Genomic DNA, 13,130 nt, shown 5'->3' on the forward strand with positions numbered 1-13,130 from the left:
AAACAGAGAAAGTTATTAGCAAATTTATTAAGGATTCTTGTGAGCATTCAGTTTTGAAAGTCAAACCAAAGTATGAGCAGAGTTTTATCATGAAATTCATATTTTATGAATATTTTAAACAGAAGGGGGTACTCACTACCACTGTGAGTGTGTAACTTATACATACTTGATAAGTGTATTACTTCTTATCAAGAGGCAGTAATGACTGTAATGAACTAAGGAAACCTCATTTTTTTTCTTAAAAAAAAAAGATTGATGTTAGTTGAAACTAACCATAATGGTTTATATTCAAGTAGTGAGATTATGAGTAATAATTTCCTCTTTATTTTCTAAACTTCAGTTATGAGTCTATTTTTAACTTGAAAAAAACTTAAGTATAATCCTGCCTCCAATACCCAAAATTTGGAAGCAGTTTTGCATATACATATACATAGATATATAAAATATATATTAAGTATTATTTAAAGAATTATTATTTAATTATTTAATAGTGTTATTAAATATTTTAAAATATTAAATACATACGTTAAACTTATTTCTGGACATTGACCTTCATTCTGCCTTTGTAACTTATATACATATACACATAAAGCAGAAGATAGGACTCCTTCCTCAGCAGGGAAGAACAATTTGCAAATTCATTTAGATCCTATTTAGATTTCTCATCCCAATTCGATTTTGTTTTCTCTCTTTTGTCTTTGAACTACTTCACTTTCACTAAGTGCCTATCATTACAACCAGTGCTAATAGCCACCCTTTACTGGTTCTTTCCCTTTCCAGCCAAGCTAAGCCCTTTTGCATGTACTACTTTTAGTTGTCCCAACAATGCAATAAAGCGGGTGCTGTTATTACCTTCATAATATTCAGGAAAGAAAATCAAGGGTCATGGAGGACAACAGTATTGCCCAAAATAAATTCTGACACCCAGGACCTTGGCCTTAAACCTAAGATGCATGAGTTACTGAGGTGTCTTTGCTTTGCCCACAAAGCACCCAGGACAAAGGCTTACACAGGAAGTATCTGTTGAATGAATATTTGCATTTCTCTGTGTTTTGAATTTCCCATCTGGGAGCCAGATTTTTATTTTGTAGCTTAACATTATAGTTCAGATATAAGAAGGATCTCCCATCAACCAAATATATATATATATATATATATACGCACACACACACACACACATATATATTTTTTAAAGATTTTATTTATTTATGAGAGACACGCACAGAGAGAGAGAGAGAGAGAGGCAGAGACACAGGCAGAGGGAGAAGCAGGCTGGACGCAGGGAGCCCGACGTGGGACTTAATCTCAGGTCTCCAGGATCACACCCCAGGCTGAAGGCGGTGCTAAACTGCTGCCACCCGGGCTGTCCATATATATGTGTTTATAAATATGTATTTTATATATATGAATATGTGATTTGAAAGAGTAATATATCTATATATTACTATCTATCTGTCTATAGGTAATATTTTCCACCAAGTAATTGTTTTTAATGGTAGTATTTTATTTGATGTTGTTGTTATTGTTGTTTTAAATAAACTCTACAACCAACGTGGATCTCAAACTCATGACTCTGAGATCAAGAGTCAGATGCTCTAAGGACTGAGCCAGCCAGGCACAACTGGTAGTTTTGAACAAAAATCTAATTACTCCTCCCCTGTTCAAAACACTTACTAGTTAAGGAAAGATAAGTAGGGAGAGGAACATCAATTCAAACTGTGAAAGACAAAATTCCAAAAAACTAAAAATTTAAATAAATGCCGCTTCCTTACTCTCAGGCTTGTACACCCACCCGAACTCATCTAACAAAATATTACCAGATGTCCCAACTAGATGTTCATAATGAAAGGCTGATTTAACAAATCACTAAAAATAGGCCAAATTATAAATTGTTTAGGTGTAAATAAGTTCTTCTGATATCCCTCTGCTGCCCTGTTTCCATTAGGTAAGTGTTAAGCAAATCTCTTTCCTGGGGGTGGTCCAGCAGTAAAACAGCCGGATCTGATTTATCACAAACTAGTCAAGTCCTAATTAAAGAGATTCACTGTGTTTTAGAAAAATGTTCATTTACTTGAAATACTTTTTTTTCTCCTCTCAAATGTAATCCACAGCAAGGAATGTAGTCTTATTTACCAAGAGCAAGCTGCAAGCAGTGTGGGAAGGAGAGGCATTAACCCTTCTCTGCAAGGCAGATGGAGCTGAGAGTCTCTTGTCCGTGGAATGGTGGCACTTCCCACAAGGCCGGACGCAGCAGGAGTTTGTGGCTGGCATGCGACAGGATGGCACCGTGCAGCTGGGTGCCTCTTCCAAGGGCCACGCAAGGCTGGAGAAAATAGACTGGGCCACATTCCAGCTAGAGATCAGCTCCACCACCATCACAGACAGTGGTGTGTATGAGTGCAGGGTGTCTGAGGGCACCCAGAACCCGGCCAGAGATTGGAGCTGGACTCAGAAATTGGCAGTCACTGTCAAATCTCTGGGTAGGTGTCAAAGAAATCCTATTCTAAACTTGCATATCATTGGAACCTTCCTTTGCAGTGGGATGCAGTGGAATTTGATTGTGTGTCATCATGAAACCCCGAGTTGTGGCGTGTACACTCCAGGACACAGGGCACAGTCTCTGGCTGCTGCATCTGTCAACTAATCTCTAAAGTTTACTTACCTTGATAAGGATCATCTGTAGGGTGCCACTTGTAGGTGTTATTCAAAGCTGAACACAAAAGCCTCTGACTTGAAGTAGATTTAGAGAGGACCTGTGCCCAGTGCCCCTGAGCCTCTTATATCTGGGCTTCTGTAGCTGCAGCCCTGAGACTGCAAAGTCTCTTTGAGCCTATGCAAAAGAGCGACACTGAGCCCATGAGTAGAATTGGGGGGGGGGGCAGCCACAGAGGTGACGAGTGCCCCACCCACTCAGTAGTAGCTGCCTAAGCAGCAGGCTGGGGATACAGAGCCTGTTTGTTGTCATTGCTGAGGATGCTCTTAGAAGAGGATCAACTTTGAAAAATTGAGGGCCGGGATGCCTGGGTGGTTCAGCAGTTGAGTGTCTGCCTTTGGCTCAGGGCGTGATCCCAGGGTCCTGGAATCAAGTCTCACATCGGGCTCCCCACAGGGAGCCTGCTTCTCCCTCTGCCTATGTCTCTGCCTCTCTCTGTGTCTCTCATGAATAAATAAGTAAAATCTTTTTTTAAAAAAAAAAGAAAAATTAGAGACAGAATTCAGGACAGATTGGACTGTGAGTCAACTTATACCCCCAAATATCTGATGTTCCCAATGCATGGTTCTATGTTGAAGAGGGGGTGAGTAGGAAAACTTAGACCCGATAAACATATTGGAAATTGTCTTTCCCACTTTTTTCTGCCCCCAGAGTCGAGTTTACGGGTTAAGTTGATGAGCCGTCAACCCCAAGTGGAATTAGCCCACACCTTTGGCCTGTCCTGCATAGTGGAGGCTGACTACCCCAACCTCGGGATGCTCCTCACTGTGACGTGGCAGTTCCAGCCTGCGACATCTCAAGTCTTTCATCCACTAGTTCGAATCACCCATAATGGCACTATTGAGTGGGAGGATTTCCTATCTCAGTTCCAAAAGAAGACAAAGGTTCTGCAGTCATCATTTCATTCCCAACTCCTAGTCCATGATGCCACCGAGGAGGAAGCAGGAGTTTATCAGTGTCAAGTAGAAGTCTACGTCAGAAATTCCCTCTGCACAGGCAGCCCCGCAAGGGCTTCTGCTATCTCTCACTCACTGATGATAGCCGTCAGTTTACCAGGTAAACACCACTTGAAATTAATAGCTGCTTTCGAAAACAAACACATGTCTCTTTGGGTCAGTTATAGAATTAAAACAGAAAATATCTCCCCCCCACCACCACCACCACCATGTTTTATAGTGTGTATATGTAAAACCACTATCCAGGCTGACATGAAGTTACTGTGCTTGGGAGGGCCATCCTGGTTATTAAAACACTGACCTCCTTCCACACCGACTACTAATAACTTGCTCCATGCCCCTTCCCCCTAGTCTCCATAAGTCCCACCATCCAGCAACTGAAAGTACCATGTGGCACAACAGGGGGCTTCTCAGGCCAGTTTTGGTGGGGAGGGAGGCATTCTTTTGGATTGGTCACTGTCTGTGCCTTACTGCCTTACCAGTCATTAAATGTTTGGAACATCTCCCCTAGTGGTATGGATAATGTAAATTCCATTAAAATACATTTATCCTCTTGGTTTAATGTGTTAATGTATAAGAGAGTACAGGATCATAGTCAAATATAATTTACATCATCGGTTAGTGAAAGAGCAGAGGTGAAAAAAAAAAAAAACAAGACACAACCTGGTCAAAGTCCTGCTGGCTCATGTATCTTCTTTTATCACTTCCGTTCTCTTAAGACACAGTGTTCAAGAGCCTTTGAAGTCATTTCCACCTGACAGGCACCAGCGAGCAGCTTAGCTTTGGGCAAGTCACTCAATCTGGTCAACTCTAGGTACTTCTCCCTAAACTGCCACTGGCACTGTAAAGGTGGTGACATATGTAATGTGCCTAGGACAGTACCTGATGCATCCAGTGGATGCTCGGCCATGGTAGCAGCCATTATTCTCTCTGCTGCTGAGCAACACTTTTGGTAAAAGTAATGATGTCCATGTTGATTAACTTATGCCCTCATTGCCTTGTCCTTCTCTTGGTATTTGAAATTGGTGACCCAATCTTTTCTTCTTAAAACTTCCCTTTTCCTTGGCCTCAGGACACAAGATTATATTGGTTTCCTTCCTAACACTCTAACTGCCCCTTCTCATTCCCTTTTGCAGAATTCTCCTCCTTCACAGATCCATTCCTTTGTGTTTCAGGCTCAGCTTGCTCTCTCCTAATTCTGTACAGTCTCCTGAAGTGGGCTTATTCCTCCTCCTGGTTCTGCCTATATACTGACCACTCTTAAATCCATTATCCTGAAAGGCTTCTCTTCTGATCTCCAGACTCGCTATGCAATTGCCTCCAAGGCAGAGCTACACTCACTAAGTCTGGGTGTAAATGCACCATTCTTATCCTTCCTTTTTGTTTTTTTTTAAGAATTTATTTATTTATTTATGAGAGACACAGAGAGAGGGGCAAGCAGAGACATAGGCAGAGGGATAAGCAGGCTCCGTGCAGGGAGCCCAATGTGGGACTCGATCCTGGGTCTCCAGGATCACGCCCTGGGCTGAAGGCAGATGCTCAACTGCTGAGCCACCCAAACATCCCCATTCTTATCCTTCCAAAGCTCCTCCGCCTACAATGTTCTCCACGTCCTCACAATCACCAGTGGCCTAGGTGAGAAACCACAAGGCCTCCATATCCAGCTCATCCACACTCCCATAGCATGACCTGCAAGATCCTTTATAACCTGGTATATTTGTGTCTTTCCAGCATCTTCTACTTTCCATCTTGAATTTGCACTCCATCCACACTGACCTATACTTGCAGGCCTTCAAACACTCTATGTTCTCTCCCACTTTCAGTCTTCAGTTCAAGTCATATGTTTTGTGTGGAACTCTAACCTCTCCTCCACCAGACTAATTCTTATTAACCCTTAAGACTTAGCTTAGAGATTTCTGCTCTAGGAAGCCTCCTCATCCCCATCTTTGAGTTAGGCAGTTCTGCTCTGTGCTCGGACGGCCACTTCTGCATACCTCTGTCAAACTTGGAATCAGTAAGCCTCTGTGCCTGTATTAGTCTCCCCCTCTAGACTGTGAGCCCACTGTTGAAGGTATCCACAGGGCAGGGAATGCTCTGGCACATAACACAGTGTGTGCTTGATAAGTATTTGTTGGAAGAAGAGGAAAGAGACCCACTGGCAACTTTAAGAAGCTTCTACAAAAGTAGAATCAGGGATGTCAGCAAGAAGTTAGAATAAGCTTTAGAAGGCAGGTTATAGCATTCATCCTCCTGCCAGAGCAGAAAATCTGCTGGAGTAAAAGGAGGGTTGACTCTATACCTGTATGAGATTCCCACAATTGACTGGCTGCAAAGAGACATACAACTTTAATAGCCCACGTATAGCTTCCTTTTGTTTACCTGTGTTTGAAGGCAGATACAAACAAGGACATGTCAAAGAATTGTGAATCAAGGAGTGTTCTAGAGAGTGAGCACACGACAAAGCATTAACAAGGCCACTTTTTCTCACTTTGATTTATGAAATGCAACAGAAGAGAAGATGTCTGTGCTTCGAGAGTGAGGCATTATCATGTGGAAGAGATTCGTTTTCTGTATGGCACTCCATCCTACCCCACATTCCCTATCCCACTCCTATGGGTAAGGGTAGAACCAGTTCCAGTGCCTGGAAGATATGGAGTGGTAAAATTCAAGTTGTTGTCAGAAAGAATTCTCTAGTGGCAGTGATGTCCAAAGATGAAATGGGCTGCTTTGTCAGTTGGTGAGCTGTTCAGAAGCTTGACGGGCAGATAGTGGGTTGCTGGGGAGGGAATTTCCACATCCAATGGACGTAGGAGGCATTGCCCTCATTGACCTCTAATGTCCCTTCTACCTTAAAATTCTGTTTTTTAATGAAGTAACAAAAGTCACTGTCACCATTCTTTTATATATATATATATATATATATATATAGATATAGATATAGATATATAGATATATATATTTACCATTCTTTTAATTTAGAGAGCAAGCTACAAGTGAACTCAAGTAGTCAAGTCCAAGAGATCTCCATTACCTCCAACACTGTCATAGAATGTGGCATCTTGTCCCGGTCTGCTGGAGACCTTCAGTTAGCCATCGTTTGGTACTTCTCTCCCAGTTCCGCTAACACAACCTGGCTGAGGATCCTGCAGATGGACCAGACCAGTGTTGTAAAATATGGGGATGAATTTCACACCCCAAGGAGAAAACAAAAATTCTACCCTGAGAAAGTTTCCCAAGACTTGTTTCAGCTACACATTTTGAACATGGAAGACAGTGATCAAGGCAAATACCTCTGTGCTGTGGAGGAGTGGCTCTTGTCTACAAATGGAACTTGGCACAAGCTTGGAGAAAAGAAGTCTGGTCTGACAGAACTGAAACTCAGGCCCACAGGTAAACCTGGCGAGTATATTCTCACACATCTTTCTATAAGATTGCCATGGCCATCTTCTCTTAGGCAGGTCTTCTCTGCTGTGGTTATGTGAAGGTAGAACTATGACCCAAGGTCATAGGAATGGTGTCCACCTACCCAAAGAATGTAGGACCTGGTTGGTCAGCAGAAGAGGCGGGAGTCACTTAAGGTGAATCAATCTGAGGCTTTAAGGAGCTTGGATGGGAACAAGATCTCTTTGATTGGTTTGCTTTTCAGCCTGGCAGCCTGGTCTATGGAGCTACCCAGGGTGTCGTATCTCTAGATCTCTGTAATAACAAGCTATGTCATTCCAGTGGGGCTCTACTGTAATTTGGCAAAGAAAGAGTAATACGAAGCATATTTCTCCCACTGTGAACAGAAACTGTACAACTCTATAGGGATGTGTGGAGAAATTGCTTTTCAACATTTGGCTTCCTAAACATAAGGCGAATAAGAGTAGTTAACTGTTGGAATGGCTTACTGAGGGAGTCTCCACTTCCTCAGGAGATCTTTAAAAATGTAATAGAAGTTCCATCCATTTGCATTGGTCTAGGTGTACTGTGGTCTCAATGTGGGCAGGGTTGATTAGATCTCTCTGTATTAGGTCACCTCCGATGTTGATGAGAATTAAGTGAATGTCACAGCTAAGGTTGGGGAACTGGCTGAGATCCAACAGTACAATGCAAATAAGTTAATCTAGTTTAGCGCTTAAAATTTTATTTTCAATGTAGCATGCGAAAATAAGATTATTATAATGAACATTGCTATGTATTAGACAATTAGAGATACAAAGAGAAATAAGGCACAGCTCTTGCCTTAAGGAGCTTACAATCTGTTGGGGGCGGCAGAGCAAAACAATAGTTTAGCATAGGGATCTCTCTTTCTGCTGCTCTGGTTCCCTTCTCCACATTCTTCAGGCCTTTCTCCCTGCTAAACATGGATGTTCCTCAGGGGCAGATTGTGGGCCCCTTTGTCTTGTTATTCTCTGCTCTTTTCAGGATTTCTTAAACACCACCTTGGTTTCAACTACCACCTTCAATGAAATAGTTCTTTATACTTCACCCCTGTCTCCTGAGCTCCAGGTCTTTCTTCTCAACTGCCTGTTGTACATTTCTGTTTGGATGCCCCCAAGACCCTCACGCTCAGCATGGTCCCAAATTGCATTATCATCCTTGCCATCCCCCAAGACCCCTCCATACTTTTGCACTCTCTGTCTGTGGCTGGCAGCCTTTTCTCCCAGTTGGCCAAGCCAAAACTTGACAGTATATGCACACCCCTGTAAGGAAGCAGCCACTCCTTAGCTCAAGCTAGCAAGTACTTCCCACCCAGAAATGTGAGCTCAGTGATGTCTGAACTTTTAGTCTACCAAGAAGTGCTTAAAATCTTTTTTTGTGACATCACTTAATTTGAGAACGTATGCAAATAATCCATCTTCTTTTCAAATTCTGAGGGTTTCAAGCAAAATAGATCTGTGGGTGGGGTATGGCTGTCTGGAGGTGGTCAGCTGTGTACCCCAGTGTAGAGAGTGAGTTAAGGAAGAGGCCCCAGAGAGAGATACCAAGAAGGAGTGGTCAGAATTGTAGGAGAGGCATTTTCTCTGACATCAAAAATGAAGAGGATTTCAAGAAGAAAATGGACTTTAGTGATACAACCTGCAGAGAAGACAACAAAACTAGAGAGTCTCAAGCTGGGAATTGGGCCCATCCTGAGGATCTTGACCAGAGCATGGGGATGGAATTGGAAGGCTGATTGCAGTAGAGTTGGGAGGAATTTGAGATGAGGAAACAGAGACAGTATCATATAAACTAACCTTACACATAATTTACCATGAAGGGAAGGAGAGAGTAAAAGTGGTAACAACAAGAACAAAATCCAGGATCAGACAAAGTTATTCTCTTAAGGATAGATTAATAAAGGTGTTCGCAGTAGAGTTGAAAATTTAGCGTATACTATAATTTCTTTATTTTGTTAGTAACTACCCTTGCTTTCATTCAAAATTCTCACCTGCTGGTTAGGAGGGGAGATTTTTAAAAAGTAAATGTCAAACTCTGTTTAAAACTTAGTCTAATCCCATAGTTTAAATAGTCTCTCCTTGAGTGTATCCTAACACTTGTGTAAAATGTTCAGTCTCTCAGTAGCCTCCTCTTTCCCTGTGTCTCGAACTGAGATATCTGGGTATATGGGAGGAAGGTAATTTGCTAAGAATGAGGGGCAATAGTTTAATACACAACCTGAGGGAAGACCAGAAGTTTTGAATGATCCCTCTGGGAAGTTGAAGGAAGAGTTGACCAGGGAGAGGTAAAGCAGCAGGGCAGAGCACCCACTGAAGCTGGGTGGTTTTGAGGGCAGGTTTGTGGGAGACAAGAGGTAGGGCTGAAGAAGGAAAATGGATGGTTTGATTCATAGCACAGAATATTCTAGCAAATATGGAAGAAGGACAGGGGTCAAGGAAAAATGTTAAAGATGGAAGATCTGACATCTAAAGATTTTAAGATGGCATCTCCTCAGTGAAGACTAGATTTTTCGGAGGAGGTATCCAATCTAAAATCTAGATTTTTCTCTAATTTACTGCCATTTTATTTCCTAGGAAGTAAGATCCGTGTCTCCAAAGTGTACTGGCCGGGAAATGCTACTGAGCACAGAGAGGTGGCCATCCACTGCAGCATGGAGAGTTTTGGCAGTTTAGCTTCCCTGTTCTCTGTCACGTGGTACCGGAACAGAGAAAATTCTGGAAGGAAGATGCTGGTGCATCTGCAGCATGATGGCTTGCTGGAGTATGGTGAAGAGGGACTCAGGCAGCATCTATACTGTTACCGTTCATCCCCTACAGACTTTGTCCTGAAGCTTCATCGGGTAGAGATGGAGGATGCTGGACTATACTGGTGCAGGGTGACAGAATGGCAGCTACATGGCAACCCAAGCAAGTGGGTCAACCAAGCATCAGAGGAGTCGCAGCACGTGGTACTCACGGTACTGCCTTCAGGTAACGAGGGGTTAATCTGCCATGGCTCATGGTCAGGAGAATCTTGGTCTCTCCTCTTGTGCTTTCCCTCTCAGCTATGTTTTGCTGAAAACAATTCACAACCTAAAGAAAGTGACTTTGCCGTTTCTCTATTGAGAGAAATTTCTCTCTCTCTCTCTCTCTCTCTCTCTCTCTCTTTCAATAGAGAGAGAAATTACTCTGTTGAGAGTGATTTCCGTTTCTCATTAGGACAGACAAGGTCTATGTGAGATTTTGGCATAGACATTTAAATGTCAGGGGCTTCTGACCTTCTTCCCCCGCCCTTCCCCTCCTAAGCAAAAAAGCCATCAACATTGCATCCCTTTAAATAACAAAATAATGTTCAAAGCAGCATCCTTACCCCTGGGCTGATTCTCCAGTCTCAGAATACTTCAGAATGAGGGATGGGGGACCGGTGACTTTAAGGTCCATGTGGTTGAACCAGAGTCAACTACACCTAAATGTTCCCCATCTCAAAAACAAAACCTTTCCCCATGAATAAGTGCCAAGCTTCTTATCTCTCTATTATGTTCAGCAAATCAGCAGGACTTTGATCATGATAGTCATTTGGTGTGCCTCTCCTACTGGCAGCTTGCAAAGCATCAAAGGGAGGAGTGTGCCCAGTAGAACTCGTTTACAGGGTCCTGCAAGGAGGGTAGCTACTTAAAGACCTTGGCTAAAGAGTGGCCATTCCCTGTGTGGGAAGACCATCCTGCTCAGCTGAGTACGCAGCTACAGGAGGGATGTGAAACAAGTGGTTGTGAAGGAAAGGAGAGCATCCTTACAGCCAATACAGTGCCAAGAATGTACCAGGCATTCATTAAGCATTTGTTAATGAAGGCAAAAATTTCTCTAGCCAAACCAGTAAATCTTCCCTGGTGATCAGTGTGCTACGCTGGCTGATGTTGTAGCCAGCTCATCTCTGAGTCTCTCCTTTCTGGTGCACTGAAGGAGAGGGTGAGAGGTGCAAAATAAGCTGAACTTACACTGGAAGGGGATGCTGGAGACGCAGAGGTGTGGTCTGGGTGCCCCACACCAGGAAGGGGAGAAAGGATCAATGAAGGATAACATTCCTAAAACACCAGCTAGCTTCGGTGATACTCCTTCGTGGACGTAAGGGGGAGGGTGCTGCCGGGAATGGGTGGCAACTTCTCTGATGTAGGGTTAGTTGCATCCCAACCCCAGCCAGGCTTCTAGAGTGAAAGTCAGAGTTATCGGATTTTTTCCCTAGGGCCCTGACCATTCTTCAGCAGAAGGTTTCTCCCAAGTGTCCAGAGAGAATTTTTCTTCATATCAGCTTTCCTTCTATTCTGACAATAACGTGAGGTCCCACAACCCTGAACACATTCCATGCATGTTTTCTCACTGGAATTCCTGGGTTCTGTGGAATCAGCAATTTTTGTGGTAGAATAAATAGATAATACATGTTTTAAAAAGTATATATCCTGTGAATAAAAAGCACATCTCCTCTGAGACAGGTAGGATCCTTCACAGCATATCTATACTGTTCATCTTTGTGGAATCCTTATAAACCAGGTGAAAGGTTTTAAAAAAGATAAACTCTGGAAACAAAACATTAAGAATTCAGTGGTCTTTGTATTCTTTACAGTTGAAGAAGCTTGAAAGCCTGTGCCATGATAAGCTGAGGGTTTTCATTATAAACACAGTTAAGGAATCCCAGGTAAATCCTCCATCGTAGCATCTCACTTCCTTTACCTGGGTACTCCTTCCTGGTAGTTGTGGAGTTATGGAGGCCATGTGGGGGATGAGAAAAAATCCCAGGGTTTGGAATCAGACAAGCCTAGGCTCAAGTTCTAGCCCTGCCACCTCCTTACAAGCTTTGAAATTATACCCTGGTCACTTAACTTCTGTGAACCTCAACTCACTCTTAAAATGAGGATCATAATACAAGTGTGTATAAAGTATCTAGCATAGTCCCTAGAATATTATAAGTGCTCAAGAAATGTGAACTCTCTTCCCCCTTAAACCTCCAAATATGCGTGTGCACACCTATATTTGTATACTTATAGATATATCCATGCATGTGACAAAATACTTTATGTTGTTCAACAAGTAACTATGTGAGGATCTAAGAACATAAAAACATGTATTACAGAGTCTTTTCTCAAAGAGCTCAGATTCTGATGGGAGACAGGAAGTCCAAAACGGTAGGTATCATCAAAGAAGTAGCCTCAGGATGCAGCAGGAGGAGCAGAGACCGGGCTGGGATAAAGGGCAGAGTGGAGAGGAGATCTGGGAAGTTCTCCAGAGTATGGGGCCTATGAAAAGGAAGAGAACATATTTCAGGAAGAGGAAAGACTATTGAGATGATCAGAAAAGCTGTGGTGCAAGAACGAGAGATGAAGTTAGTGAAATGAGGAGGGTACGGATGTCAAAAGTATCCTGCATGCATAGCTAAGGATGGCGATCTGATTCATGAACGTTATGGAGTGTCAGCAAACAAGTTCAAGCAGGGGAGTGACATCATGAGATCTGCACTTAGAAAGCTCCCACTGGGAGCTTGTTAATGATGAATTGGTAGGGAGTCAGAGAAGGGAGAACTATCTGAAATTGATAATAGGAACCCAGGTGAGACAAGATGAAGACCTGAATTAAGGCAGTGCATGTGAGGACTGAGAGAACAGGAGGCATTCAGTGTTAGGAGGCATCATCTCCAGATTTAGACACTGATTAGATGTATGTGGAGGGTGCAGGAGCAGAACGGGGGGAATCAAAGATGAACATCAAATTTCTAGCATGGGTGGATAGTGGGGCACTCACTAAATGAGGTAATATAGGGGAAAGGTCTGAAGAGGAAATTGGTTGAAATTTGAATAAGCTGGACTGGAATTGAGTTTGGAGTATGTGGGAATTATCCAGAGAGGTCTACTCATAGACCTGGAGACTTCCAAGTGAGATCTTTGCCAGAGTTGTAGATTAGAAGGTATCAGGTTATAGGCAGTAATGGTGCCCAATGATGGATTCCTGAGATATACCACTGTTGATCAGGGGAGTGCAGAAGAAGAGCCTGTGAAGGGGAATGAAAGGAGT

The 13,130-nt window shown here is 42.8% G+C and overlaps 1 protein-coding gene across 3 annotated transcripts in view; it reads left to right on the plus strand.

Annotated features, from left to right (window-relative positions):
* Nucleotides 1-13,130, plus strand: part of CD101 (CD101 molecule) — a 34,953-nt gene that overhangs the window by 15,172 nt on the left and 6,651 nt on the right. For all 3 annotated transcript variants that reach the window (XR_008662730.1, XR_008662731.1, XM_055312512.1), the window contains exons 5-8: nucleotides 2,112-2,480; nucleotides 3,365-3,769; nucleotides 6,649-7,059; nucleotides 9,666-10,061. Coding sequence is in view for 1 of the 3 variants with exons in the window: in XM_055312512.1 (XP_055168487.1) it covers nucleotides 2,112-2,480; nucleotides 3,365-3,769; nucleotides 6,649-7,059; nucleotides 9,666-10,061 (1,581 nt within the window). In the remaining 2 variants the exon portion in view is untranslated. The remainder of the gene's footprint in view (nucleotides 1-2,111; nucleotides 2,481-3,364; nucleotides 3,770-6,648; nucleotides 7,060-9,665; nucleotides 10,062-13,130) is intronic.

This window comes from Nyctereutes procyonoides, unplaced genomic scaffold (genome assembly GCF_905146905.1).
Source record: "Nyctereutes procyonoides isolate TBG_1078 unplaced genomic scaffold, NYPRO_anot_genome, whole genome shotgun sequence".
Taxonomy (NCBI): domain Eukaryota; kingdom Metazoa; phylum Chordata; class Mammalia; order Carnivora; family Canidae; genus Nyctereutes; species Nyctereutes procyonoides.